The following is a 27575-nucleotide window of genomic DNA, read 5'->3' as shown; positions in this document are numbered from 1 at the left end:
AATATATATGCATGTTTTTGCAAAACCCTACTTGAATTATATGATTTTGTCTCACTTCGTAATATCTTCTTTTTTTAGTTTTTGAATTCTTTTATGATTGTTGCTTCGTTGGATCGGAACTAACTTCGAGTTACAAACAGAAAAACTAGATAGAAGATTAATCTTGTGATCGTTCAAGCTCATGGAAGAACCCGGTTTTGCAATAGAACGTAGCTTCAAAAGGTATGATTAATTTCTTTATTCTTGTAAGATATGTATATGAGTTATAACTAGTTTGAAAGTATGAATAATTGTAATATAAAATCAGATCATATATATGAAGAAGTTTCAATTTAGTTTAGTTCTCAATTTTATGGATTCAGTAGATCGAATCAGGCCGGCTAAACCCTTTTGAATGCCTAAAACAAAACAAGAATTCATGACGTAATTAACTTCTGTTTTTATGTAACTAGTTTTTACTTTTTCTTTTTTTTTCTAACATGATTTTTAACGGAACTCGATCATGCTGTGCATGACTGCATGGTAACTAGTTAATTTTGTAAGAAAATTATTATTATTACTATTATTATTTTGAGAATAGTATACGTACTATTTGTATTATTAGAATTTGCTTCAAACTATTAATATCAATGTCAACAATAAACTCGTAGTGTTTAGTTTATACACAATTTAAGAAATAGGCCAGAACATATCAATGTCAACCCAACCATCTATCATTATTTATATAACTAATATTTTTTTACCATTCGTATTACTTTAATTTTATGGCCAACCATCAACAACCGGCTTAACAATGTTACAATAACAAAACCTTAAAACTTTTGTCTCGATTAATTCATTTTTTGTAGCTAGGTTATTATTATAATTCATTTTTTGTCTCAAATAATTCATTTTTTGTAGCTAGTAGATATTAAATGTATATTAAATCATTAGAAGTTTTATAAAGACAATATCATATAAAAGTAAAAACGAAACTATTAACTTTTCAAAACTTTTTTTAAAAATATAAAATTTGACATTAAAGATCATAAAGTTGTATTCATTTTAGGTATACAAATTTAAATATTATTTGTTATTATCAACTAATTATATAATCAAAATAGTATTTGGGGGAAATAAAAACGTTATTTTAATAGCACAACAAGATTAATATTAAGTGATAGCTAACCATTTAAACAAACATAACGAGTTAATATTAATCAGAATCTCTCAAACGTAACGTTATTTTAATAGCACAATCTCTCAAAACCTAACTCGGTTTGACTCAAGAAAGACTAATGTTCGCTCGATTAGAATACAAGAATTTATCGAAAGAAAGACTAGTTGCATTTTGATGAACCCTAACGACGTATAAATTATACATATCTTATCTAGATCAAATGGTTTCCATTTGTTACTTTTCAAATGTGTATAGCATCTACGCTAATAGACATATCTTTTTATGCTAATATATTGCCTTGGTTTCTCCTTCCACACAGAAGATCAATGGAGGCACAAGCCACCACCGTTAATGGCGGTGTTTGGAAACGAAGTTGGTGGTGAAGTGAGAAAAGTTCATATTATTTATTACTTGTGCCGCAACGGGCGTGTCGAACACCCTCATCTCATTCGCATCCATCATCACTCCCGTAACGGTGTACACTTAAGAGGTCAATAATTTCTTAACAAAGTAACTAATAGTCTAATAGTGAAATGCATATACATGTTGCATATGTATATAGAACTCAAATTAGACTTAAACAAGATCATGTGACTGTCATGCTTTACTATGTTTGTCCAAGAAAACAAAACAAAAATAAATAAGTCATTTCCTAGGAAATATGAATCATCAAAAAGTTATTGGTTTGTAGATGTTAAGAGGTGGCTTGTGGAGCTAAGAGGAAAAGACATGCCAGAAAGTTTCGCTTGGTCATTCAAGAGGTTTGATTCTTTGTTGAAGAAATACTAAGTGACCCCGGCAGATTAAGGATAATCTTAGGGTTAAGTAGATGTTTCCCACGAGGGTTAGGTCCGGCAAAGATGGTTATTCTTCTCAGCCTGCAAAACAGACACCGTGAGCTCGTCACTGAGAAGGGGGGGTTCCTCCTGGTGACCACCCTCCGGCGTGAGAATCAGACTAGATTGCTCTGAATATAAGTGTATATTAAAAGAAATAGCTAGAGATGATAAGATAATATCAGATGATATATGATGATATAAGATAATGATACCGTTCCAAGGTGTTGGAGTATTTATAGCCGAAGGTAGGTTTCCAAGCAGGTACGGCCAGCTGTACAATATTCCTTTTCCACCAACTACAGGCTACGCACATGCCACGATGGGAGTTGGTGAGTAGGCAGCGGCTGATAGTGACATGGCCAACTGTATAATATTCCTTTTTCACCAACCATGGGCTGTGTACGTGCCACGATGGGAGTTGGTGGGTAGGCAGCGGCTGATAGTGACATTTTGTACTAGAGCGTTCTCCTCCTCGTACTGTTGTCGGTGAGCTGTCACCCTGTGATTGGTTCATGGGCTGCTTTGGTCAGATCTTGTCTATTTTGTCCATACCTTGGCAGGTATAGTACAAAAGATCTTCCAGAAGCGTACGGACTGGCTCATTTGGGCGGGAGTATTCCCGCCCTGCTCATTCCTTCTTCAGGTGACATTACTGAATTATTAAGAGTTAGTGCCTTGTGCGTGTAGCCTTACTATTAGTGCGGGTAGCCTTCCCTCATGGCTTGTATCCGCAGCTGCGGGAACAGGCGGGGTACTTTACCACTGGGAGGCTTTTCCTGCGGGAACAGCTGGCGTACTATGCGTAAGGTCTTCATCTCTCTGAGCATGGTGGGTCCTGCGGATCCAGTTGGTCTTTGCGCAGACGTCCCTCTTCAAGGTGAGTCTTGCGGGTCTAACTGGGCTCTGCTAGGACCTACCTCTTCAAGTCCCCCCAGTCCATTGTTCTCATGAATTGTTAATAAGTGATGTGAACTTTTGGACTTAAGCAAGGGGTTTTGAAAAGGGTTTTTAGTTTTAAGGTTTTCCGTGGGGATTCTTCCCGCGGTTTTCCTAATGTCACGTGCAGAAATTCCTGACTTTTCTGCTTGATCTTTGGGTATGATGCGGGTAGGTGTGTAACCTCCTCGCAAGTCAGGAGCGTTGAGTTTCACTTGTGTAGATTCTCCACGAGGTTTTGGTAGTTTTAGACATAGTGATCAATTATGTTAAACAACCAATTCCATCTTGGAGCTTCAAACAATCTAGTTCTCAACGTTCCCGCTATGCGGGGATGTTATTTCCCTTTCCACAAGCATGGCCCAGAAGATCCTTCTTGGTTTTAATTCCCTGCAAGTGCTAAGTATGTGAAGGGTTTCGCCTTGACACTGTACCCGCACTCGTCTTATAGTTTCTTGATTTCCAAGGTATTCTTGGCTTCAATTCCCTGCAGGATCTAAGTATGTGAAGGGTTTCGCCTTGACACTGTACCCGCACTTGTCTTACGGTTTCTTGGTTACCAAGGTATCTTGTTAGCTTCGATTCCCTGCAAGTGCTAAGTATGTGAAGGGTTTCGCCTTGACATTGTGGGTGCACTCGTCTTATGGTTTCTCGCTTTCCAAGGTAAGGGGGTATATTCCCTCTTATTTTTGAATCTTTGAATCTTTTTGAATCTTTTTGAAATTCGAAGAGTTGGTGAAAGGATAAGAACAGTCCAAACTGTTGAAGGGACGTTAGCGTCGTCCGACGGTTTCTTCTGACAGTTTCAGGACGTGTAGGAAGTTATGGCGACGTGATAGTATATGGTCATTCCAGACGCTTTTTCAGGCGCGTGGGCGCGAATTTTACGGCACGCGTCCTGTTGCCAGCTTGCTTTCCACGTGTCATCGTCTCATTGCGCCTGCGCTTTCTCTCTCCTCCGCATTAAATTCATCGCATTCATTGCGATGAGTATATAAAGGGGGAGAGGGTGTATCTTAATTCACACCTTCACTTCACTCTTCTTCTTCTAAACGATTTCTGGCGAATACTCTAACTTTTCCGTCGAGCATTCTCCTGAAATCGTTCTCTATCATACCTCCAAAATGTCTTCTACTCATGATCCTGAGGTTACTGCCGAAGAGTCCGACGTATACCCTGAGAACCCGATGTCCGCGTCTGACAAGGACGACAATAGTACTGCTGACGAGTGCCAGTGTGCTCTCTCTGTCGATATATACAACTATATCGTCAAGAAGTTCATGCTCGATCCTTACGAGCCTGAGTTTCTGGAGCCTCACCAGACGGTGTATGATGCCCCCAAGGGTAAGATAGGGGTTTATGCCTCATCCTTCATATATGGGAATCTCAGATTCCCATTAACGAAGTTCGTATACCGTGTTCTGTAGAAACACGGTGTACATTTGACGGAGGTGCACCCGATGGCGATCGCAAAGGTTCGCCACTTTGAATGGGTGTGCCACATTCTGGGCGTTGAGCCCCGCGTCGACCACCTGATGACCTTCTATTCCTGGAGGTGCATCCAGGGCTGGTATACCTTGGTCACTCGGATCAAGGGTTTGAAGATCTGCGCTACCGAGCGCAGTCTTCGGTCTTGGAAGCGGGAGTTTTTCTATATCTCCGCTCGCGTCGTCCCCATAGCGATGGCGTTCAAGAACGGGAGAGCACTCCCCAACCTTCACGCCTCCAACTAACAGGAGACTGAATGGTTTACCAAGATCTCCCAGATCCAGACTCCGGTTTACCGCTTTGCGGAGTCTGGGATGGTGATGCTTGGGATGAGCCGGGTATGGAAGGATGCCGGTTCTGGGACGCCACAAGTACCTATCATCCTCGAATACGGTTTGAATTCTACTCCCTACGGTATGCTCCGTCTTTTTTGCTGATTTAGGGTTTTTCTTCTAACTGTTTCTCTTTTATTTTTAGAGGGAAACAACTTGCAATCGCTTCTACAACCGCGGGAGACTGGTGGTCCTGCTCGACTGGGTACTCGTGATCTCGACGAGAACGAGTTGCCCATTTTGGAGCAAACGGCGGATAGGTTCGTGGAGATCTACCCGCCGGGCCACGAGATTTTGAGCGCCACGCGGCCAGGTAAGGGATTCTTTAACCCTCGCCCTCTTCATGCTCAAACCTCTGCTGGAGTTTCCCTAATTTTATTATCTTCTGATGTGGAATCCGCAGATGGGCCTTTCTTCGTGAGGAAGAAGAAAGCTGACGGCGTGAAGGGCAAGGCGAAGGTCGCCTCCACCGCCGATCAGGGAAATCGGTCCGAATCGGAGACCGAAAGTGAGGAGGCGGCGGGGAACCCTGGTGAGACCATTGTCACGGGGGTTGGGACAGCTGTCACCTCCGAGCAGCCAAGGGTTACGACGGTGACAGGCATGAAGAGGCCAATTCCATCGGGTTCGTCCCCGCCCGTCAGAACCTTCAAGATTAAGAAAACCCGTAAGCATACTTTTTATTTATCTTACCCGCAATTCTTTCCGCCATTGTTTTTAATATTTTGTTATCTTCATGCAGGCGTGGATGCAACCGCATTCCAAAGTGGTGCGGGAAGGAGCAATTCTGGACCCACGACGGTAGGTTTGGTTAACCTACCCGAGGCGATGACCCAGGCAGCTGCGCCTGTTTGCAGTGTTGGTTCGGTTGCTCATCCCGTTGAGGCAACTGTTCCAATTGTGACGTCATCTCCGCTGGCTATCAGTGCCATCTTCACTGCATCCTTCACTGAGCCGGCGGTGATTTTTTCTGCGGGCTCCTCCGCAGCGGCGGCCACGGTTGTGAGTACACCTCCAGTGAGTTCACCTCCGATGGTCTCTACCGCGGCGGCTTCAACCGTGCCTCCGGCACCGGCGACTACCTCGTCCCCGGCCGGTTCATCAGGTATGTTCAGGGTTGGGGCTTCTAGCCAATCTCTGTCTCCTTCCCATCTCCCTGACCTCTTGGATGGATATCCCTTAGGTTCGGGTGATGGGTTTGGCGGCTACCGGCCTGTTGTCGACCCTACAAGTGCGTAGGGTTATTTTGGCCTATTATCTTTTTTTTTATATCATTTTTTCCTAACCGTTTTTTGTTTTTGCAGTTTCGGATTCCAATGAGGTGTATGTTCCACGGTGGAACATCCGCCGGGGAACAACCCTTCGAACGGCTGTGGACTGCGTCGAGTGGGCGCGTCACGCAGCCCCAAGCGTTGCGTTGGGGGAGGCCATGTCTAGCTACCAAGAGGGTAGGCTAACGAATGAGCTCCGAATCCTCCTTGCCCGGATGCAGCCGCGAGTCGAGTTGCGTTGTCGTGAAAACGACAAGTTAAAGACGGCGCGTAGCCTGGAAGTGGCTCAGGCGCGAGCAATCCGGGAGGAGAATAAGAGGCTTGCCGCCATTACTGCAGAGAAGGAGAAAGCCTTCAAGGACCTTGAGGTCGAGGTCCAGGCCAGGCATGAGGCCCGTTCCAAGGCTACCCAAGCTGTTAACGAACAGCTTAGGTTGGCTAAGGAAACTGCGCGGAACGCGACCGAAAGGGCCACCAAAGCTGAAGCCATTGCTGAGCCTCTGCGCGCCGAGAATGAGGAGCTAAAAGCCAAACTAGAGAGGCTTCAGCAGGTTCATGATGCTTTGGCTTTAGAAGATGCCAAGAAACTCCAAGAGCTCCTGGACCAGAAGGGTATGCTTGACCGCACTGAGCGTAAGCTGAAGGGCGTTGAAGAGGCTGCTGCTAAGGAAGTGTTGTTTGCCAACCTTAACAAAAATGAAGCCGAACGCGCCCGTGACCAAGCTCAAGCTGCCCTCCAGGAAGCTCTGATCACCAAGGAATGGCTTCTACGAGAAGCGTTGTCACAGGTATGCGTAGCTTCATAATATCTTTACGCTTTTCTTTATACTTAGAAAAGTTTTTGATACATATATATTTTTTTTTGTAGATTGTGCATCGGATCTTCACGAACACATCTTATGACGATGCCATGAGAGCAGCCCTCAACGCTTCCCATGAGGATGGGGAAAAGGCTGGTTTCCTGCTTGGTCTGGGGTTTGTTGAGAAGGGCATCCCGCCTTCCAACTTCCCTCTTTATGACGTGGACACTGAAGCTGCTTACGACCAAGCAGTGAACCAGTATGCTGTCTTCCCGCATCCGGTGGTGGAGAAGGTGAACGAAATTGCTGCTGCTGATGATGGGCTAACTATTCTCAAGGCTTTCCTTGAACCGCCACAGCCAACTGATGGTGCGGTTCAAGTGGGTTTGGAGGGAGTGGTCCTGAAGTTTGAACCTTGAGATCCCTTCCCACCGTTAGGATAGATTTACATTTCTGTAGGCGGGTAGATACCTGGCCGTTCTTGTAATGTTTGAATTTTTTATGAAATATAAATGTTTGTGCGGGTGGGACCGTCACTTTCAGTTAATGACTTGCTTTATAAACGTTATATGACTTGCTCATGCATATTATAGTTTAATTTGGCACTTGTTTTGCCTTATAAACAATATATGATTTGCTCATGCATACTTTAGTTTAACTTAGCAATTTTCCAAGTGTTTTGAATAAGTTAACCTTTCGACGCGTGGTTGTCAATAGGTTAGTGTTCAGTTTCCTCTATCATGATTGTGCAGGTAGGACCGTCACTTTCACTTAGGATGACCAAACTTCACCTATAACTGACCTGCGTGAAGGTTTTCCTCATCTTTTTAGAAATTTTCTAAGTGTTTTGAATAAGTTAACCTTTTGATGCGTGGTTGTCAATAGGTTAATGTTCAGTTTCCTCTATCATGATTGTGCGGGTAGGACCGTCACTTACATTTAGTGGGATGACCAAACTTCACCCATAACTGACCTGCGTGAAGGTTTTCCTCATCCTTTCCTTAGAAATTTTTACCGTTTTTTGTGTTTATGCGGGTTTTGCCGCCTTCCACACGCAACGACTTACTTTCCCACTTATTTATGCGGTGAATACCGGCATATCAGTGTGGTCAGATCATAAGTAAATGTAAGACTATCAGCGTCAATGTGATAAGGAGAATCATTTCCATTAGAAGTGGCTCTAGGCCTTTTCTTTACAAGTTTGGAATTGATCTACATGCAGCCTGTGTAATTGAGCTCCATTCCATGTTCTTGGGATGGGGGTGCCATCGAGCCTTTCGAGCCGATATGCGCCTGGTTCGGAATCTCGTTGTTTACGCAGTATGTAGTCTCCAACATTGAAGCTGCAGTTTCATTCGTGTTTTCCTCCACTGGGGTTCTACATGCATTAGCCTGCTTAGCGTTCATTACGCCACGAGGTGTGTGAGTTTCCCATCTCTGACAAATGCTTCGACGACGTCCTTCAAGGATACGCATTCCTCCGTGGTGTGGCCTTTTGTCCTGTGGAAGTCACAGGATTTGCTTTGATCAGCGTTTAGACGCTGTCGGATTATTGGAGCCTCTGGCCATGGGAGCCTTTCGGTGGCAAATATCTCGGTGACGCTTTTTGTGAGTGGCGTCCATCTGGAGTTCCGGTTCGACGACTGCATGTTATCCCTTCCGCCTAACCGAGGGTGCGAGCCGGATGAGGTGTCAAAGTTTACCCTTGACTGCCAAATACCAAGTTTCCTCTTTTTGTTTTGTCGGGTGGTAAGGACGTTGTTTTCTCTTGTTTTTTGAGTGTTGAGGTTTGTGCTCTGGGGAAGATCTCTACCCAGTTGCTTTTCCGTTTCCGCGAAGCGTTTAGCTGCTGTCATGATGGCATCCCACGTGGATGGCATGCCATCTTTACCCGTCAAGGTGCGGATGAGCTCTGGGTCTTCCGCGCCCTGGATGAAAGCAGCGCGAACAAGATCTTCGCTAATAGTGCCCAGACTTAGCTTCTTTGAATTGAAGCGCGTGATGAAGTCTAGTAAAGACTCATCTTCCTCTCGGATGCAGTTGAGGATCGTCCATTGCTCTTCGGTATACTTTCTTTGTTGACTGAAGTGTTGGCTGAACTTCTGCTGCAAGTCTGCCCAATCGTAGATGTGGTGGACCGGTAGACGGTCAAACCACGCTCTGGCTGCCCCCAACAAGCGTCATTTGGAACATGTAACACCACGTGGGTTCCGTCCAATTGCTGACGGTTGCCCCCGCTATGAATCTGTTCAAATGATCGTCTGGGTCAGATATATCATCATATGTGCCTATGTTGGACATTTGTTTGGCACTTTTCGGGGCAATTGCTTCCGCAATGTCCCTTGCAAATTTGGACGTTCTCGCATTTGCAACAGTTGGTCTAAAGGTTTTGGAGAAGTCACGTGGGTTTCCCCCCGCGTTCCTTGGTTTGAAGGTTTCTCCAAAATTCCTTCTCGGTTGGAGGTCTGTTTCCTTGCGCTTCCCTTTCGCCCTATGACGAGGGTTTGCGTCAATGTCGGACTCCTCCCAATCATCGTCCAAGTACTCGCACTCATTGCTCATGTTGAGCTGTTGTCGAGTGCTTCCGAATTCGTCAGCCTGTTGGAGTGAACGTAAGCGTTCATCCAACTCAGTTTGGAATTCCTTCTGACGTGCTTCCGCTCACGCTTTAACTTGATCAAGTGTTTGGCGGGGGAGCCTCGTCTGTTGTCTCTCCAAATGGGTATCGGTGAATCCCAGTGAAGGATTGTTTACTGCACTTGCCCCAGCTTGGGTAACCGGGATAGTGTTCGTAAAAATTGTGTACTCGCCGGTGTTCCCCCCAGTAGCTGGGGTTGTGGTTACCGGAGTTTCTTGGTCACTCGTTGGCCTTGGCATCGGAGTAACCTTAACCATCTTTCCAGAGGTTTTGAAAAAACTGAAAAAGAATTAGTTCTAGCTTTTATGCACGGATGGCGCCAATGAAGAAACACTAAGTGACCCCGGCAGATTAAGGATAATCTTAGGGTTAAGTAGATGTTTCCCACGAGGGTTAGGTCCGGCAAAGATGGTTATTCTTCTCAACCTGCAAAACAGACACCGTGAGCTCGTCACTGAGAAGGGGGGTTCCTCCTTGTGACCACCCTCTGGCGTGAGAATCAGACTAGATTGCTCTGAATATAAGTGTATATTAAGAGAAATAGCTAGAGATGATAAGATAATATCAGATGATATATGATGATATAAGATAATGATACCGTTCCAAGGTGTTGGAGTATTTATAGTCGAATGTAGGTTTCCAAGCAGGTACGGCCAGCTGTATAATATTCTTTTTCCACCAACTACAGGCTACGCACATGCCACGATGGGAGTTGGTGAGTAGGCAGCGGCTGATAGTGACATGACCAGCTGTATAATATTCCTTTTTCACCAACCATAGGCTGTGTACGTGCCACGATGGGAGTTGGTGGGTAGGCAGCGGCTGATAGTGACATTTTGTACTAGAGCGTGCTCCTCCTCGTACTGTTGTCGGTGAGCTGTCACCCTGTGATTGGTTCATGGGCTGCTTTGGTCAGATCTTGTCTATTTTGTCCATACCTTGGCAGGTATAGTACAAAAGATCTTCCAGAAGCGTACGGACTGGCTCATTTGGGCGGGAGTATTCCCGCCCTGCTCATTCCTTCTTCAGGTGACATTACTGAATTATTAAGAGTTAGTGCCTTGTGCGTGTAGCCTTACTATTAGTGCGGGTAGCCTTCCCTCATGGCTTGTATCCGCAGCTGCGGGAACAGGCGGGGTACTTTACCACTGGGAGGCTTTTCCTGCGGGAACAGCTGGCGTACTATGCGTAAGGTCTTCATCTCTCTGAGCATGGTGGGTCCTGCGGATCCAGTTGGTCTTTGCACAGACGTCCCTCTTCAAGGTGAGTCTTGCGGGTCTAACTGGGCTCTGTTGGGACCTACCTCTTCATTTGTCTATTTTTGTTTTTATCTATACATGGTAAAAATAAGCATATTTTTACCTTTTATCGTAACAAGGGAGACCGTTACGATTAACGAGGTGAAAGAATGAGAAATTAAAGGAATATCTCAAAATACGGGGGAGACATTTTAGGAGTGTGAATTTATTAGTTAACGCGAATCTAACACGAAATTATAAGTCTAGGTTTTATAGTTTCGGGTTGCATCTTTTATACATGCCAAATTTTAAATTAAATGTTCATTAGTTATGTTTAAACACAATTTGTTTCCTACACATATTTCTTTAGCAAAATTTAAAAGCCAAAAAAGAGATTAAAAATAAAAAAATTAAAGTTAAACAGGTTATATTTGTATCAATTTGTGAATATGCATTTTGTGCTCGGGCTTGACACGGTTTTCAGATTCTTACATTTAAGTTTAAAAGTTTTAGGTCAATGTCAAACTTAACCCACCAATCATCAACACGACTCAATTGACACCTCTAAAAGTTAGTTTCTTACGCATCTGGTGTTCTCGGTATATATATACACTAAATGATTATATTGCCTATATCCTAGTAACTGAAGACTATATAAAGTTATGGTATTGATTATAAAACTGTCAGAAATATATAAATGTTCATTTTAGGTTGTTGAATGTATTTAATATCATAAAGCTTCAAGTATTTAAATAATTTATTGTTAGTATTTATTTTCTTCAATAAATAAATTACAGAAGGTACAAAAAGAGATATGTTTGGCAAGACATATTAAACGACGACCTCATTACCCCGATTTGTGACAATGAATATGTTCTCAAAGGGTCAGAGGTCTACTCAACAACATTAAACAATGGTACATCTTCTTAATTTCTTGCTTTTATTAGTTTCTTACTATATTTTTCATTGTACAATTTAATTAAATCATACTCAATAAGTCGATATTGAACTAGTTATCATATCATTACAATAAAACAAACTTCTATCGACGTATTTTAACCAAAGTCCTCTAATTTGCGGCATGAACAAACCAATTATTAGATCACACTGTAACTAATAATTATTTCGGATAGTATTATGTATATACGGATTATATTATATAACCCCTTAATTGTAAACCTTAATTACAACATTATTAAGACAAATCACAATTTTAGTCTTTACTGGCATTCCAGGCCATCCTTCTGGATCAACTACGTCTATCGACACTCAATCTCCACAACTTGAGGCTCTTCAAGAGATGAAATCTCAACATGGCTTTCAACCCATGCCCGACACTACTCCACAATCCTTCATTGGCTATCATTTGCCTCACGATCATAGCAGCAGCAACAACAACAATCACAAACGAAGTCATTTTTCTTGGGCATCCTCTTATAACACCGTTTATGGGTCGTGCAAACAATGTGGTATTGGTCATATTCCTAGTGATTGCCCAAACCGAGGCCCATCTACATTTCATGCCAATCCAACAGCCAACTTGGCATACACCCGCTACAACCTTGCCGATAACAAATCTTATGGTAATGAAGCAAACAGTCATGTAGTACAAGATCTATCACCTCTTGACAATTTGGAGACATGCTATGGTAATGACTTATGGAATATTAGATCATCACATTTTAATGTATATTTTTAGTTTGCTTAGGTGAATATTTAATCATTTAAACAGCACAATATAAAAGAACAATATGAAACTTATTTTTTTTTATTGTTTTGTCTGTTCTTTTAACATATTCTTGTTGTCCACGAAATAAACCTCTAAATTATTATTTGATTGATTGACAGACATTGATTCATACGAAGGGAAAGAAGTCTTTGAGTTGAAAACATCACCACCATTTGAAGGCAATATAACTGGTCCAAAATACCCTTCAATAAGAAAAGAATATTCCCTAGATTTCTCAACAAATACATCTACAGAAATTGAGGAATCTTCTTTTGGCTCCAATGTTACAACTGAAGACACAACAAAGAATCAAGATGGGGACAAAGACAAAGAAGTCGATGTAAACGAGAATAATTCCTTTCACGAAACGTTATTGAATGATAATATGGATGATGATGAGAACAATAACAATAGGAGTAAGAAAGGAGGTGATAAAAGTGAAATAAGTTATCTCAATATTGTTCAGTCGCCGAATTACTCATACAAGAAATCAGGTCAGAAGTCGGGCATGTTTCTTAACTGGATCACTTGTGGGACCGCTAACACCCACGAGAAGGCGGTGGTGGTGATCAATAAAAGAAACTGTAGCGTACCTTCTACGGTAAGTTCGGTTTCTGAAAAATGTGGTAACGAAAATAACATGGGGCAAATATGTAAAGAACAGAAGTTGAGGGGTTCTGAGAAAAGATTTGACACGAACGATAGATCAAAGAAGAGTAAGAAGGAGGATTCCATAAACTTGAAAACCTTCGGAGCTGCTTATAAGCCTGTGAATGGCCCCAATTGCTCGTAAGTTCAATTCCTAATTTCTAAACTTTCTATATTACATTTTGACTTTTAAAGTCAAATATATGTGTTTTGACTTTCAAATTAACATGAATTTTATTAGATTTTTTTAAAAACTCGATCAACCCATTTAAGCTCTAGTTAGTTTATACAGATGAATATGAATTTGGTGTTAATTTGCTACATAAACCACAATTATATGTAACTTGAAAAACTATAGGTTTGACTATTGTTCTTATTGCTTTAGTAGTATTCTTGGCCTTGTGATAATAGATCAGTACAAACGCTAATCGACCCAAGTTTTGGCATGGTTGATGCAGGCAATGTGGAAGGCAGTTCAATCCAGAGAAGCTTCACAACCACATGAAATACTGCAGAGGGATGAAGTCAAAGGCCAAATCTACCAATTCAAGACTTGAATCAAACACAAGAAGATCGCATTCACCTTCTTCAAAATCTATGGATACTTTCTTCTTGACAAATAATTGAACACTTGTTTGTGCCTAAAAACTACATTTGTATAAAATCAAAGAAAGCATGTGTGTACAGAAAAATTAACTACTGTAGTCAACATTTTGACTTTGTGATGAATCTTGAACCAATCTTTAAAGGATCACAACTTTAAATCATAAATATTGAGTCTTGCAAAATAAAGATCCCTAAACAAAACAAATGCTACATTCTATTGGTTAAACAATAACTACCATTCATTAGTTTTGGTTAGAACAATAACTTCTTTCTTGATTATGTGAAATGACATATCTGCCCTCACATCCGCAACTTCAAATCTTTAGTCAGTAATCAGCAATCTGTATCTTGACCTAAACTACCTGCCTGCTTTCTGGACATGATCAAGCAAAAACCTATAAATTTGTTTCCTTAAATTTTCCACATTTTCATCCCCGTGAACTGATTCATCAAGCCAACGGTTGACCCGTTTAAGTTGACCCAAAAGACCAACCGCAGCACCTGAATCTTCCCCTTTTGTTAACCAGAACCCGTTGTTCAAAGATTTCTCAAAGTAATTCAAAAACCATTTTTGCGACACTAAAAGCAGTTCTTCAGTCAATTTAGCCGTTTCCTTTAATCCACTTCCTTTTGACCATTTTACCCTCTCGGGATTTTCATTTTTTGCTACAGGACTGGAACCCACACGCCTCACTCTTGAAGCAACAGGTTCTTGGGTTCTCGGGATCTTCTTGTTTCCTGGTGACCGGTTTTCCGTTTGGATTTTATCTGAAGTGTTTTCAAGGACAATATGGTAATTTGCCTCACTGTCTTGAATCTTTTTGGTGTCTTCCATTGTAAACAAAGTAAATTTTCCTAGGTTTGATTCTAAAGCAGCTTGCACCCATAATGCACTATTGTTAGATTGACTTTTGGTTTTGACATCAGTTGACTTTGAGTCAATTAACGCATTGACTGCTGTGGTTGACGTTTGAAGGTCGTGATAGAAGTTCAAGAATTGTTCAACAAGAGGGTTTCTAGCGGTCTCAGCAAGTTCACATATTTCACCAAACCGACTGCATAAATTAAAATTTTAACCGAATTAAGTTATAAAAGTTAAACGAATTAAATTTATAAAAATCCTTCCTTAAGTAGTACCTCATGCATTGAAGGATGCTCTCGATGGCTGAAGATTCTTTTAAAGCATGTATTGCAGACGAAAAACCAAGATTCCTGTGACAAATAGCTTCCTGAAAGATAACATGTAACAAACATCATTAAACAAGAATAAAATCTTGAATAATTTGACAAATCAAATACCTTTCCAAGTTGACGAATTGTAGGCGAAACAAAATCCCATGAGATTTTTGAATCAGGACATGTTCTTGCATTGACTTGCACTTTCGTAAGGTTGTTTGGAACATGAATGCTGTCGAATGAGGTTTTCAAGTCCTTTTTTAAAGGTTTGTTGATTGATTTTTCAGAAACTATCACATTCTTGCTCTTGAGAGGTGCAAGATTCATATTAGGCTGTTTTTGAACAAGATCTTTCACTAAAGATGACTTCCTAACCGAACGAACCTGAAAATCAAGAGGTATCTAAAATAAGGACTGTAATAACGTCAAGTAATTTAGGGCCTGGTAGTCTGGTACACCACCTCCAAAAGTGTACACTAGCTTGATTGTCACATCATACGGGCCGCATGACTTTTTCACCCTATCATACTGTATGATATCATATGGGCCGTATGACTTTCCATCCTATCATATGTGCCGAATAATAGGGTGACAAAGGCCGTACTTCCCGTGTAGATTTGTCAGTAAGTACTCAGTAGACACCTACTCATTTTCTGCCAAACAAATCATACGGGGCCGTAAATACAACTTGTATTACCTTTTCCATGTTATCATACGGCCCGTTTGACCACTTTTCGTCCTACTATACAACTCATATGACACATTAGTGTGTCTGAATAGTATGTCAGGGGTCACAAGTCATTTCTTTGTTAGTCAAAAAAAATCATACAGGTTAGTGATGAGCAAATTCGGTACCGGTACGATATCAGTACCGATTTGGTACTGTCGGTACCGAATAGGTACCAAAGTTTTGAGTTTCGGGATCGGTACGATACGGTACGGTACCGGTACCGGTATTTTCCGAAATTTCACCTTCGGTACCGGTACCAAACCAAATATTTCGGTACCGGTACCAAGAATTTGCAAATTTCGGGATTGGTTTTATTGGTACCGGTACCGGTACGGTACCGAGCTCATCCCTAATGCAGGTCATATGATTTGACCACTTTTCACACTTTCGAAACGGCTTGTTTGAACCCTCATCCAAACACGTGTTGAGCATATGTCAGTGGTGTTTGTATAGCAGCCATCATAATTTAAGGCGCCAGCCACATATATATCAAAAATTGTTAAGCAATTAAGTATCAATACTATGAAGTTATTGAATCGGTCATTAATGGCTAATTTATGGAATACCAAAATGTACAAGTATCTAAGCATAGAGTACAACTGCTACATAAATAATTTGACTGCAATATAATAATAAAATTAAAATATACCGGAGTAGAACAGAGTGGAGACGAAGGCTCTCGGACTTTTATACCCGACCCGGTATTTGTTTCTGAAACAGACCTCCGGTTTTTCACCGCTGGACTCCGGTCCCACCCCTTCCTGGCCGGAAAATCCAAACTCAACCTCCTGGTTTCCACGTCATCCTTAACCTTCCCATTCGACAACGACAGCCTCCTCGTATCCTTCACAGCAGCTTTCGCCCTGACCACCAACAAATCACTCGAAATCAAATCCTTGGGATCTCCGACACACGCCCTCCGCTTCGGCACCGGTTTGATTCCTCTGACAACCGGCACCGGCGACCCGGGTTCAAACCGGGTGACATGCACGAACTGGCCCAGCTGTATCTTATCACTCAAAATCAAGTCCACGTCAGCTTTGGGAACAGACACGTAAGCGGAATGAATGGAATCAGATAATCTCAAGTAAAACCCCCGGTTCCGTCTATCGAAATCAAACACGTCGTCCTGTGGTACAATGGCGATGACTTGGAGGAGAGGTGTACGGTGGTGGCCGGCGACCTTAGCGTTGGGGTTGTTAAGGGTTTGGAGGAGTTTGGAGAGAACGCCGGGAGTGAGAGAAGCCATGTGGGTGGTTGAATGATGGTGATGGTGATGCCACCATGGCAAGGTTGAGTGTGAGGGTGGTGTAAATATATGGAGGGAATCTCAAAGTGACATTGGATTGATGGATTAGAGATTTGTGTTTGCCGGCTACAAGGACGGAAAGATGCAGGTTATGGGGTTTAAACTTTAAAGTGGTCAGGGCTCAAGTACCATAGCCATGTGCAGGGTTTGTGTGAAGCTAATACCGACAAGGGTTAACACCCAGGGGATCTCCTTTTTGCAAACTGTATCTATCAAATCCTATATCACATCTGGCCGGCTAAACATTATTATTATTATTATTATTATTTTTAACCGGGGCTCAAGTTGGATTCAGAGTTTGATTAAGTCTTCCATTGGGAAACTATAGCGCTGCCACACTTAACAGTCGTTGTGCCACTACAAGAGCAGAATTTTCTACCGTAACACACGCTGGGACGAAAACCCGGATGGGCTCGGGATTCGAACCGACAACCTTACACAAAGCCGAGTGCAAACTCTTCATTGACGTAATCACAAGTGAAAATCGATCTTGGATCTCAATTAGATAACCCAAACTTACTAGTACCAGGCAACAAGTGACTGAATAAAATAGTAGGAAATAATACATTTTTTAACAAGGTAAACCAATATTTCACTTAGTAGTTTTTACTTAGACATAATGTAAACCATTAATACTAGTTGGATTCAGGCCTGACACATTCTAGAATAACATTATTTTTTTTTCTTTCTTATTTTTTTTGAACAACTAAAATTTTCATTCCAGCCAGAACACCCTACACTCCGTAAGAATATGAGATACACACCAGAAGGACCAATAAAAAAACATAAACAACTACCCCATTGTATTGGCGAAGCTTCATTGAGGCCCGGGGTGGTCCCGGCCTCCCCTGTTTTTGTGCGTAGTAGTGTAAATTTACCCATTTTCGATCAAAAAATTTTATACATAATATAAGTACAGCCTTTTTCGGCCGAAAATTTGAGCCTCCCCTCCCGGTGCTCAGTCAGTCCGAGCTTCGCCACTATCCCATTGTATTACCAACAAAAATTCAACCGCCAACTCAATTCTCCCAAAGAAAATCCAATGGACTCTATGAAGCAAAACCAAACTCAACATCATAGCTTTTAGAGTACCTTGAATTCTAACAGAACCAACCCCATTATCCCATATAATCTAATTCCTCCAAGCCAGACTATCCACCTAGTGAGTTAGATTCAAGCTTGAAATCATGAAGATCATATTCATAAGCCTCAAACTGCAACTCAGTTTATTAAATTTATTTAACTATAAAAAAGTAAAACAAGTATTTAACTAAAATAATAGGAAATGATATTTAACTCAATTTAACACGACCCACTCTTCTTATGTATTACTCATACAGTAAGTTAAAAACTTAAAAGGGTGAGTTCGCCAAGATAAATAGAGGATAGATGTGTAATTGGTCTTTTGATTTAATTGTATGTGAGTGATTGTTAAAGTTTGAGAACTTTAAGATCTCGTATTCAAAATCTGATTTAAAGAGTTTTTCGTATAATAATAGATTTTTCCTTAATGGTATTCCTGGGTAACTCATCTAACATCATAATCAATATAGATATCTAACATCTCATTTCATAAACAGTTAAAACTCTATTAAAATCATAATCAATATAGATATCCAACATCTCATTTCATAAACAGTTAAAACTCTATTAAAAAAGATAAAAGAAAAAAATAGATGTGATATATCATATATGTGTAGCACAACCTTAATGATCAGTCAAACATACCTTAATGATCAGTCAAACATACCGATACATTATCTCTTTTTGCTTGTCGCAGTCGTTTTTCTTTTGACTTGTCACACCAATATTATTCTTTTATAAAAAAATGTATATTTTCGGGAGATGTGATGAATATTTAGAGTGGTACATTTAGGGGTGTTAATCGAGTCAACCCGATCGGGTTTCGGGTTATCGGGTCAGGTTATTCGGGTTTTCCTTAAAAAATATCTAACTCGCAACCCGACCCTATTAAGTTTCGGGTTAGTCGGGTTTGGGTTATTCGGGTTTCGGGTTTGTCGGGTCGGGTTATTCGGGTTAATCGGGTTAACCATGTTACTTTATAATTTTAAGTTGTTTATTATTTGTTTGTAACTTGTAGGTTGCAAAATTTCTCATTCCACTTAATTTTCAATTTCTTTTACAAGTAATTATCTTATAATTACACATATAAACTTGTAAATGAACCGAACGAACATAAACAAAGGCATGCCCGTATTCTCTTATTTAACTTTTAACGAACACGAACACGAACACGAACACTTAATCGAACAAACATCTGTGTTCATAATCGTTCATTTAAAATCTAAACGAAGAATTCACGAACATAAATGAACATAATTAAACAAAGATAAATGAACATGAATAAACATATATGTGCATACATTAACGAACACAAACATACATTAGCAAACATAAATGAACGCATTTAAATAAACACAAAAAAACAAATATAAAACATATTAGGGTGATATAATTACTAAATGCAAATAATTATTAATAATTTTTTACTAATATGTAAACGAACATGAACGAACGTAAACAATCTTAAATGAACAATCATAAACATACATTTACAAACATAGATGAACGAGTGAAATATGTGTTCATGTTTGTTGGTTTATTTAAATGAACACAACATAAATGAATTTTCCGTCGAACGGTTCATGAACACAACATTATTGCCATTATAGTGCTTATTTCACCTTTTAATCATTGTATTTACAATTAAGTATCACCACTAATCGGGTTATTCGGGTTAACCCGAAACCCAATTTTTTTCCCAAAAATGAACCCGAAACCCGACCCTATTAACAATTCGGGTTATTCAGGTTGGCCCGAATAACCTGATTAATACTTTTTGACCCGATTTAACCCGACCCGAATTTGCTTGTTCGGGTCGGGTTAATCAGGTTTGGGTATTTTGGACACCCCTAGGTACATTTAGCTATCTTTTAGAAAAATACAATAAATAGTTAAATATTTCTATTTTTTAAGCAAACATTTTTATAAATGTGTAATTAGTAGATCTCGGCAAAAAAGGAAGCCCCGGTGAACTTTTTAACCGACCCTTTAGATGAGAGATCAACCCTACGACCCGCTGACATTCTTGTTTTTGGATGGGAAAAAGGGAAGCACGCGTGCGTTGATTTGACAGGTGTGTCCCCCCTCGTTGGGTTACGGGACCATGGGTTTGTGGTGGGTCATGCGATAAACAAGGCAGAGGCGGGTAAAGTAGCTAAGCACGAGAAAGCTTGCCTTGAGAATCAGCACGTGTTCGTACCGTTTGCTTTTGACACCTTTGGCGCTCTCGGCCCTGACGCGGTTCAATTCCTTAAGCGGGTTCAGTAGGTGGTCAGCAGCAACTCCGCCCATGCTAAAGGAAACGTTATGTTTAGTAGGGTAGGGTTTGCTATTCAGAAGGGGGTAGCGGCGCAACTTGTTGCCTGTCTATCTGCCGTTAGTCTGTAATTTTCCCGTTGTATTGTAATTTCAGTTTTATTGTAATTTCAATTAAATTAGCCTTTACTACAGTAATCATATAAGCCGTTATGTATATAGTATATTTAAGAATAGAATAAGAAGGTTGATAAATTAAATAATTAATTGTTTGATGAAGGTGGGTTCCATTGGGTGGTAGCCTGGTAGGAATGGAGATGAAGCAATGAGTAACAAAAGTAGTATTTTTTTATTATTATTTTTTTAATTTCTGTGTTTCAACTCATTTTAATTATTGTATATAGAGAGAAGAAAAAATGGTTGGTCAACTCCTTAATAAGCACAAGGACATAAGGTACAATTACATAGCGGTTACTAAGGGGGTGTTTGACCAAGCTTATATTTTTGTGCTTATGCTTATATCTTTTTGAAGTTTAGACTGGTCGCTATGGGGCACCCATGGCTGAGGTGGCGGGCACCGTTGAGCGCCGAACACCGCCGTGGGGCGCAGTCCAACCAAGGGCGCGGTGGTGCCCAGCAAGCCAACGGCCGGCGCGGATGGAGAAAATGTGGCTCGTCACCGGTGGCTTCTTTCTTCTTGTCGGGTTTGTTGGAGAAAATAAACCGGAGATGGTCGGAGGTCGGAGGTGGTCGGAGGTCCAGATAAAACCCTTTTCATCTCAGATTTGCTTCCTTTTCTTGACGAAATTGAGATGGAGATGGTCGGAGGTCTTTGTTTTGGCAGAGGATGAGGTTGAGTTGTTGAGTTTGATATATAGGGTTTGGGTGTTTGGGTGTTTGGTTTTTTAGTTTTATAAAATAAATATAAAAAATTAAAGGGGCTTCGAAGCTCCCGCACCATAGAAGGGCATCTTTGGGGTGGGGCTTTGAACCCCTAGTGCACACGTGGCGCTGACGTGGCACTGGGGAGGGGCTTCGAAGCCCCTCACCATAGTGACCAGTCTTATAGCTTATTTTATATCATTTGATAAGCCCTTTTTAAGTGTTTGGATTAGCTTATATTCTACAAGTTGATTATACATCTTAATAAGTTGTTAAATCCATCATTTTTAATTTGTTATAGTAATAAGTTACTTCAATATTATTAATTCATCACCATTTGAAGACAAATGAATAATTTACCCCCTTAAACAAATAAGTTTCTTTAAATAAGCTAAATAACCATCTTCAAATAAGCTTCTACAAATTATCTTATATAAGCTTATAAGCTTAAGCTAAAAAAGCTAAACCAAACACCAAATGAAACTTATTTTATAAAAAAAGCTAAAAAGTTATAAGCTTTGCTAAAAAAGCTAGGCCAAACACCCCCTAAGTTTTCTTCTCTAGGTGATACAAATAAGTCATTGGTATGCCTAAAATAAGATATTGGTAAACTTATTTTATCTTGAGTTTAATTCTTATATCTCCTAAGTAACACTCTTTTCTCGTGCATTTCCTTTACAATAAACAACAATAATGAAATTTGTCTACTTAGTTCTATGATGATATTTGGCTTAATATCATGTCATATGGGGTAAAAGAGCGAGCCTTTTTAGAGTATAAAGTCAGTGATCGCAATGAATCCGTGTAACATTTATTTCATTGTTTAATGTACTATTAGCAAAGATAGAAGCTTCTAACCAACCAAAGATTCATGTGTATCATTGCTATAGTTGTAAGTTTGTTCTACATTAGAACACAAGTATAACATACTAGTAAAAATGGCTATATTTGTTATTTTCTCTTAAAATTTGCCATGAAATCCAAGAGTATAGGATTCCATACTCATCATATGTAGCGGGTTTGTGAATTTATTCCAACCGACTTTGTAGTTTGAACATCACTCTCTCGTTGTTCTCCCTTCTTTAAATCCTTGACATAATGTAAAATGGAAACCGTTGATCTATAAGTCCATTGTCAGTGTCTTCACACCACCATTGTCTTTACTGAGTTACTCTACAACGATAGTCTTCACTCAAAACCAACAAACAATCGAATAAAATATAACGCATGATGAACAAAAAGACTCAAGGAGCCAAGGAACATGTACTCATGTAGCTTACTAATAATAACTCAAAACATATAACACATTATGAACACACAGAGCAAATGAGCATGTGGCTTACCATAATAAAAATTGAAACATATAACATGTACACCTAATATATATTACAAAACCACACGAATTCCCCTAAATCTTTCTATACATTTGTGAAAGCAAAATTAGGTACGACCTATCAATTTCAATCAACACTTCCCATGAAGACTCAATGAATAAAGGATGAATAAAAGATCTTATCATGTGTTATACACTTATACCATGTTTTGGTACCACATTTTAGAACATTTTTTGTAGAATAATCCAATAATTTCCTATAGTTTGAAACAATCTTCAAATTTTCACGTGTAATGGTAAAGGGTATATCTTTTACAAAACACAACATTAACAAATTTTAGCCAAAAATTGAATTACAACCCATTAGTGGCCTCAAGTGTAAGTTGTTCGCATAGCATGGTTTTAAAGTAGCTTGTTTACTTTTAGTAACTACAAAACTGATGCAGTGTTTGGTATGCAGAAATGAAATGAGTTATTGTGAGATAATGAAAAAGAGTATGTTTAGTTACTTGATGGAATTAAATTATCAATTATACAAGAAATCTCATTCCATCATAAGTATTCTTTCCCATCCGGCTTCTTTTTATTCATTTTATTCATCTTTTAACCTTATTATCTGGCAACACCACTTGACAACTGCCACCACCTTCATAACCTAACAACCACCACCTGATTGCCGCCACCACCACCACTATCACCACCTCACAACCAGCGCCACCACCACCATCGATTGGCCACTGCAAGTTGCTGACAAGTCGGCATAGCGGTCAATCCGAGAAGGGTATAATCATGGCGGCATTATCCAAATACATGGATATGTCGCAAAATAGGGTGTTCACAAATGGGCTCTCGTTGCGGGAATGGATGTGTGGACTTTACTCGTCATAAAAAAGAAATACATTGGATTTGAACACATACACAACGCCTTCGAAAGCCCAACGTCCGCCCGTGACACCTCAACATGGACCTCAACAAAGTGGATGGTGCTTTCCCAAAAGAGTCAACAATACCACAACGCACAAAAATAAAATAAAAGGCGACATCATCAACAAACACATTTTATTTGGATCTAATTTTACATGTTTCAGAAAAGAAGATATGGATAACAAAAGACGCAATAAATATAAGAAACAAAAACAATTATAACTAATAACTAAAATAACGCTTTTTATACCGTAAGAATTTTAGTGAAAAATATATTTTTCTCTTAACTTTGTAGCATAAAATTATTGGCTTATAGCTCTCTCCTTTATAATAGTCAAAGATGGGAATCACTCCCATTGTAAGCAAAATGTTTAGCCGTGCTTGAATGAATCGATAATATGTCTACTTATGGTGTATTGTTATAAAGTTTGTGCCGGGAATATTGTTGTGTTTTAATGACTTATGATGCATGTGCAAGTCACCCCTTAGGCATTAACTATTGCGTAATGTCTAACCAACCCTTCTGAATCTAGTTAGTGTCATCAACCAGAGAATTAAACTCATCAAAACTGGTTATGTTTGGTTATTGGGATTTCCTTTATTTAGACAAAACACTTTCGAATTTTATTAAACTTGTAACCTGTTATATTTCCATTTATGCAATTGACAACCAATTACAAGTATTAAATAATGCCAACGATTTAAATTATTTAATTTTTAAGCAATGCTATATCATCCTTATGAGACATATATCCGGATGAATGATTCACTTTCTCACAAATCATTGTGATGATTGACTTGTGTAATTAGACGGATACAACATTTGTTAGATCGAAAGGATTACGACCTGTTTTTTCATTATTTTCGATAATGATGTATTTTAGTTCCTTAACCTAAATCTTATAGTTGTGTATTATCAATATGTATAACAATATGGTCGTACTTCATGTTGATCCATCAACTTTGTTAGGTAATTAACATTCACTATTATAAATGAGACATCTTACCATTTAAAAAGACTTGACAAAATTGGCCACCAACCCCAATGTGTTTGACCACCAAAAAGGCTAAATTCATTACTAAGCATCCCAGTTCATAACCTCAATTATAACCCTTTGTTATAACTCTTTCTCATGACAATTTGCAAGCTCGCATCGAGCATAGTTTTGTAGCACAAATGGGAGGCGAATCCGATCCAAACAAGCCACATTATGACATCACATTGTCAAGAAGAACCCGAAGACCACGTTTTGGAGAGAAAGTAAGTGCTTTGAGAGTTGAAGATAAACAAGGTGATGAAGAGAATGAAGAAGAGAAGATAAAGATAAAGTTGATAGATGTGTTTGGCGGGAAGGATGATGATGAAGAATGCAAAAACTCTCTTGGAGGGCATTTTACTGAGGAAGACAAGCAACGACAATTGGTGGTCAAGCATGAAAAGGGACACGATGGGGTGAGTCTTAAGAAAATGGTTAGCCGTTGTGCCAAGATGTGGGGTCATATGATCAAGATCAAAGGTGGTTCTAGAAAGAAACGTGTTCTTCAGCTTACCATGTGATGACGGATGAAGACACAATATGATGGTTTTTGCCTTGGTATGTTTGTTTTTTATATAAACATAATTTGCATACTATGTACACGGTAAATAATGTTTGAGGGACTTCTCTATGCACAAAAGTTATCTAGATTTGTTTCATGTTGTCTTTAGAGCATTTCAACGCTAGAAGTTTCAAACGTCTACAAAAACACCACGTCTATTGACACATTATATTAATTGCAAACACTCAATTTTCCTCAAACTACAAACCCAGTTTTAGTTTAGCAGGTTTTATATTTGAAGAAACACTAACCGGACCCCGGACAGATTACTGGTAACCTGGGGGTTGGATAGCTGTTTCCCACGAGGGGTTAGACCCTTGGAAGATGGTTCTTCTGATAACCTGCAAAACAGACACCGTGAGCTCGTCACTGAGAAGGGGGGGGGTTCCTCCTTGTGACCACCCTCCGGCGTGAGAATCAGACTAGATTGCTCTTTAAATATAAAAGTATATTAAGAGATTGCTAGAGCAGATATCAGGTATATTATGATGATATAAGATAATGTAATGTGTTTAGATGATCATACCATTTGGGGTATTTATAGCCGAAGGTAGGTTTCCAAGGAGGTATGGCCAGCTGCAACAGTGTTCCTGTTCATCAACAGTAGCCTACGCACGTGCCTTGCTGGTAGTTGGTGAGTAGGCAGCGGCTGATAGTGACCAGGCCTGCTGTATACTATTCCCTTTCCACCAACTGCCGGCTACGCACGTGGTATGACAGTAGCTGGTGAGTAGGCAGCGGCTAATAGTGATACAGTACAGGAGCATGCTGCTCGCCATACTGTGTCAGTGAGCTGTCGTATCTCTGATCAGATCTTTCGCCCATACCTCGTCAGGTACAGTAAAAGATCCTTCAGTATACAGACTGGCTTATTTGGGCGGGAGTATTCCCCCTCCCGCCTCTGTGCGGGATTGCTCCCGGCTTTGCTCATTCCTTCAGGTGACACTGTGATCGAGAGCTAAGTGCCTTGTGCGTGTAGCCATGCTGCGCGGGTGGCCTTCCCTAATGGCTTGTATCCGAGGCTGCGGGGACAGGCGGAGTCCTTCACCATTGGGAGGCTTTTCCTGCGGGACCAGCTTGCGTACTGCGCGTAAGGACGTCACGTCTCTGAGCATGGTTGGTCCTGCGGATCCAGTTGGTCTCTGCGCAGACGTCCCTGTTTAAGGTGAGTCTTGCGGGTCCAACTGGGCTCTGCTGGGACCTACCTCTTCAAGTCCCCCCAGTCCAATGTTCTTCTCATGCGTGTTTAATAAAGTGAGGTGAACTTTTGGACTTAAGCAAAGGGTTTTGAAAAGGGTTTTGTAAGGTTTTCCATGGGGATTCTTTCCGCGGAAGTCCTTGTCACTTGCAGAAATGCCCGAGTTTCCTGCTTGGTCTTTGGGTATGATGCGGGTAGGTCTGTAACCTCCTCGCAAGTCAGGAGCATTGAGTCCCAGTTGTATGTATTTTCCATGAGGTTTTGGTAGTTTTGAACATAGTGATCAATTATGTTAAAACCACCAATTCCATTCTGGAGCTTCAAACAACGTAGTTCTCGACGTTCCTGCTATGCGGGGATGTTATTTCCGTTTCCGCAAGCATTGCCCAGAAGATCCTTCCTGGTTTCAATTCCCAGCGGAGCGCTAGGTATGTGAAGGGTTTTGCCTTAACACTGTACCAGCGCTCGTCTTACGGTTACTTTACTTCCAAGGTATTCCTGGCGTCAATTCCCTGCGGGTGCTAGGTATGTGAAGGGTTTTGCCTTAACACTGTACCCGCAGCCGTCTTATAGTTACTTGGTTGCCGAGGTACTTGGCTTCAATTCCCTGCGGGTGCTAGGTATGTGAAGGGTTTTGCCTTAACACTGTACCCGCATCCGTCTTTCGGTTACTTGTTCACCAAGGTTTACTTGGCGTCAATTCCCTGCGGGTGCTAGGTATGTGAAGGGTTTTGCCTTTACACTGTACCCGCATCCGTCTTACGGTTACTTATTTGCCAAGGTTCTTGACTTCAATTCCCTGCGGGTGCTAGGTATGTGAAGGGTTTTGCCTTTACACTGTACCCGCATCCGTCTTACGGTTACTTGTTTGCCAAGGGGTAAGGGGTATTTTCCCGCTTACTTTTTAATATTTTCGAATTTTGAATTTTGAAATTCGAAGAGTTGGTGAAAAGATAAGAACAGTCCAAACCTCTGAAACGTCGTGCGACGGTTTCTTCTGACTGTCAGGACGTGCAGGAAGTTATGGTGACGTGACAGAACATGGTCATTCCAGTCGCTTTTTCTGGCGCGTGGGCACGATTTTTCGGGCGCGTGGCCGCGAAATTACTGGCACGCGTCCTGTCAACAGCTGTTGCCAGCTTGCTTTTTGCCACGTGTCATAGTTTCATTGCACCTTCGATTTCTCTCTCCTCCGCATTAAATTCACCGCATTAATTGCGATTACTATATAAAGGGGGAGAGGGTTATTTGTAATCCATACTTTTCACTCTTCTCTTCATCTTTAAGGCGATTTCCGGCGAATACTCCTTTATTCAATCGAGCATTCTCTCGAAATCGTTCTTTTCTTCCTCTGCAAGATGTCTTCTCGTGATGCTGAAGCTATAGCTGACGACAGGGGTA

General features: G+C 40.6%; 3 protein-coding genes across 3 annotated transcripts; 2 read left to right on the top strand and 1 right to left on the bottom strand.

Moving 5' to 3' along the window:
- On the top strand, window positions 1-13705 carry LOC143559881 (protein SOSEKI 1-like). The gene is made up of 6 exons (XM_077048318.1): window positions 1-222; window positions 1479-1649; window positions 1851-1920; window positions 11499-11617; window positions 12550-13219; window positions 13537-13705. Exons 2-6 carry the CDS (start codon window positions 1511-1513, stop codon window positions 13703-13705), a joined length of 1167 nt encoding a protein of 388 aa, XP_076904433.1. The 5' UTR covers window positions 1-222; window positions 1479-1510.
- Window positions 13706-13954: 249 nt separating this feature from the next.
- LOC143559866 (uncharacterized) lies at window positions 13955-16857 on the bottom strand. Its single transcript, XM_077048309.1, has 4 exons — window positions 16240-16857; window positions 14984-15244; window positions 14822-14913; window positions 13955-14739 (listed from the first exon to the last, which is right to left on the bottom strand). Exons 1-4 carry the CDS (start codon window positions 16837-16839, stop codon window positions 14043-14045), a joined length of 1650 nt encoding a protein of 549 aa, XP_076904424.1. The 5' UTR covers window positions 16840-16857; the 3' UTR covers window positions 13955-14042.
- Window positions 16858-24554: 7697 nt separating this feature from the next.
- Window positions 24555-24935, top strand: LOC143559880 (uncharacterized). The gene has a single exon (XM_077048317.1). The coding sequence runs from the start codon at window positions 24555-24557 to the stop codon at window positions 24933-24935; it is 381 nt and encodes a 126-aa protein (XP_076904432.1).
- Window positions 24936-27575: the final 2640 nt, after the last annotated feature.

This window comes from Bidens hawaiensis, unplaced genomic scaffold (genome assembly GCF_021521415.1).
Source record: "Bidens hawaiensis isolate Kalapana, Puna unplaced genomic scaffold, B.hawaiensis_p1.1 tig00020106_1, whole genome shotgun sequence".
Lineage (NCBI taxonomy): Eukaryota > Viridiplantae > Streptophyta > Magnoliopsida > Asterales > Asteraceae > Bidens > Bidens hawaiensis.
The sequence above is the reverse complement of the archived record's forward strand: the minus strand, read 5'-3'. Positions and strand labels throughout refer to the sequence as shown.

Coding starts and splice junctions, on each gene's coding strand:
- LOC143559881 (XM_077048318.1), top strand. CDS start 1,511: ATGGCGGTGTTTGGAAACGAAGTTGGTGGTGAAGTGAGAAAAGTTCAT. Junction 1,650..1,850: donor TAACGGTGTACACTTAAGAG/GTCAATAATTTC, acceptor ATTGGTTTGTAG/ATGTTAAGAGGTGGCTTGTG. Junction 11,618..12,549: donor CTCAACAACATTAAACAATG/GTACATCTTCTT, acceptor ATTGATTGACAG/ACATTGATTCATACGAAGGG.
- LOC143559866 (XM_077048309.1), bottom strand. CDS start 16,839: ATGGCTTCTCTCACTCCCGGCGTTCTCTCCAAACTCCTCCAAACCCTT. Junction 14,914..14,983: donor CAATTCGTCAACTTGGAAAG/GTATTTGATTTG, acceptor GTTATCTTTCAG/GAAGCTATTTGTCACAGGAA. Junction 14,740..14,821: donor AGCATCCTTCAATGCATGAG/GTACTACTTAAG, acceptor TAATTTATGCAG/TCGGTTTGGTGAAATATGTG.
- LOC143559880 (XM_077048317.1), top strand. CDS start 24,555: ATGGGAGGCGAATCCGATCCAAACAAGCCACATTATGACATCACATTG.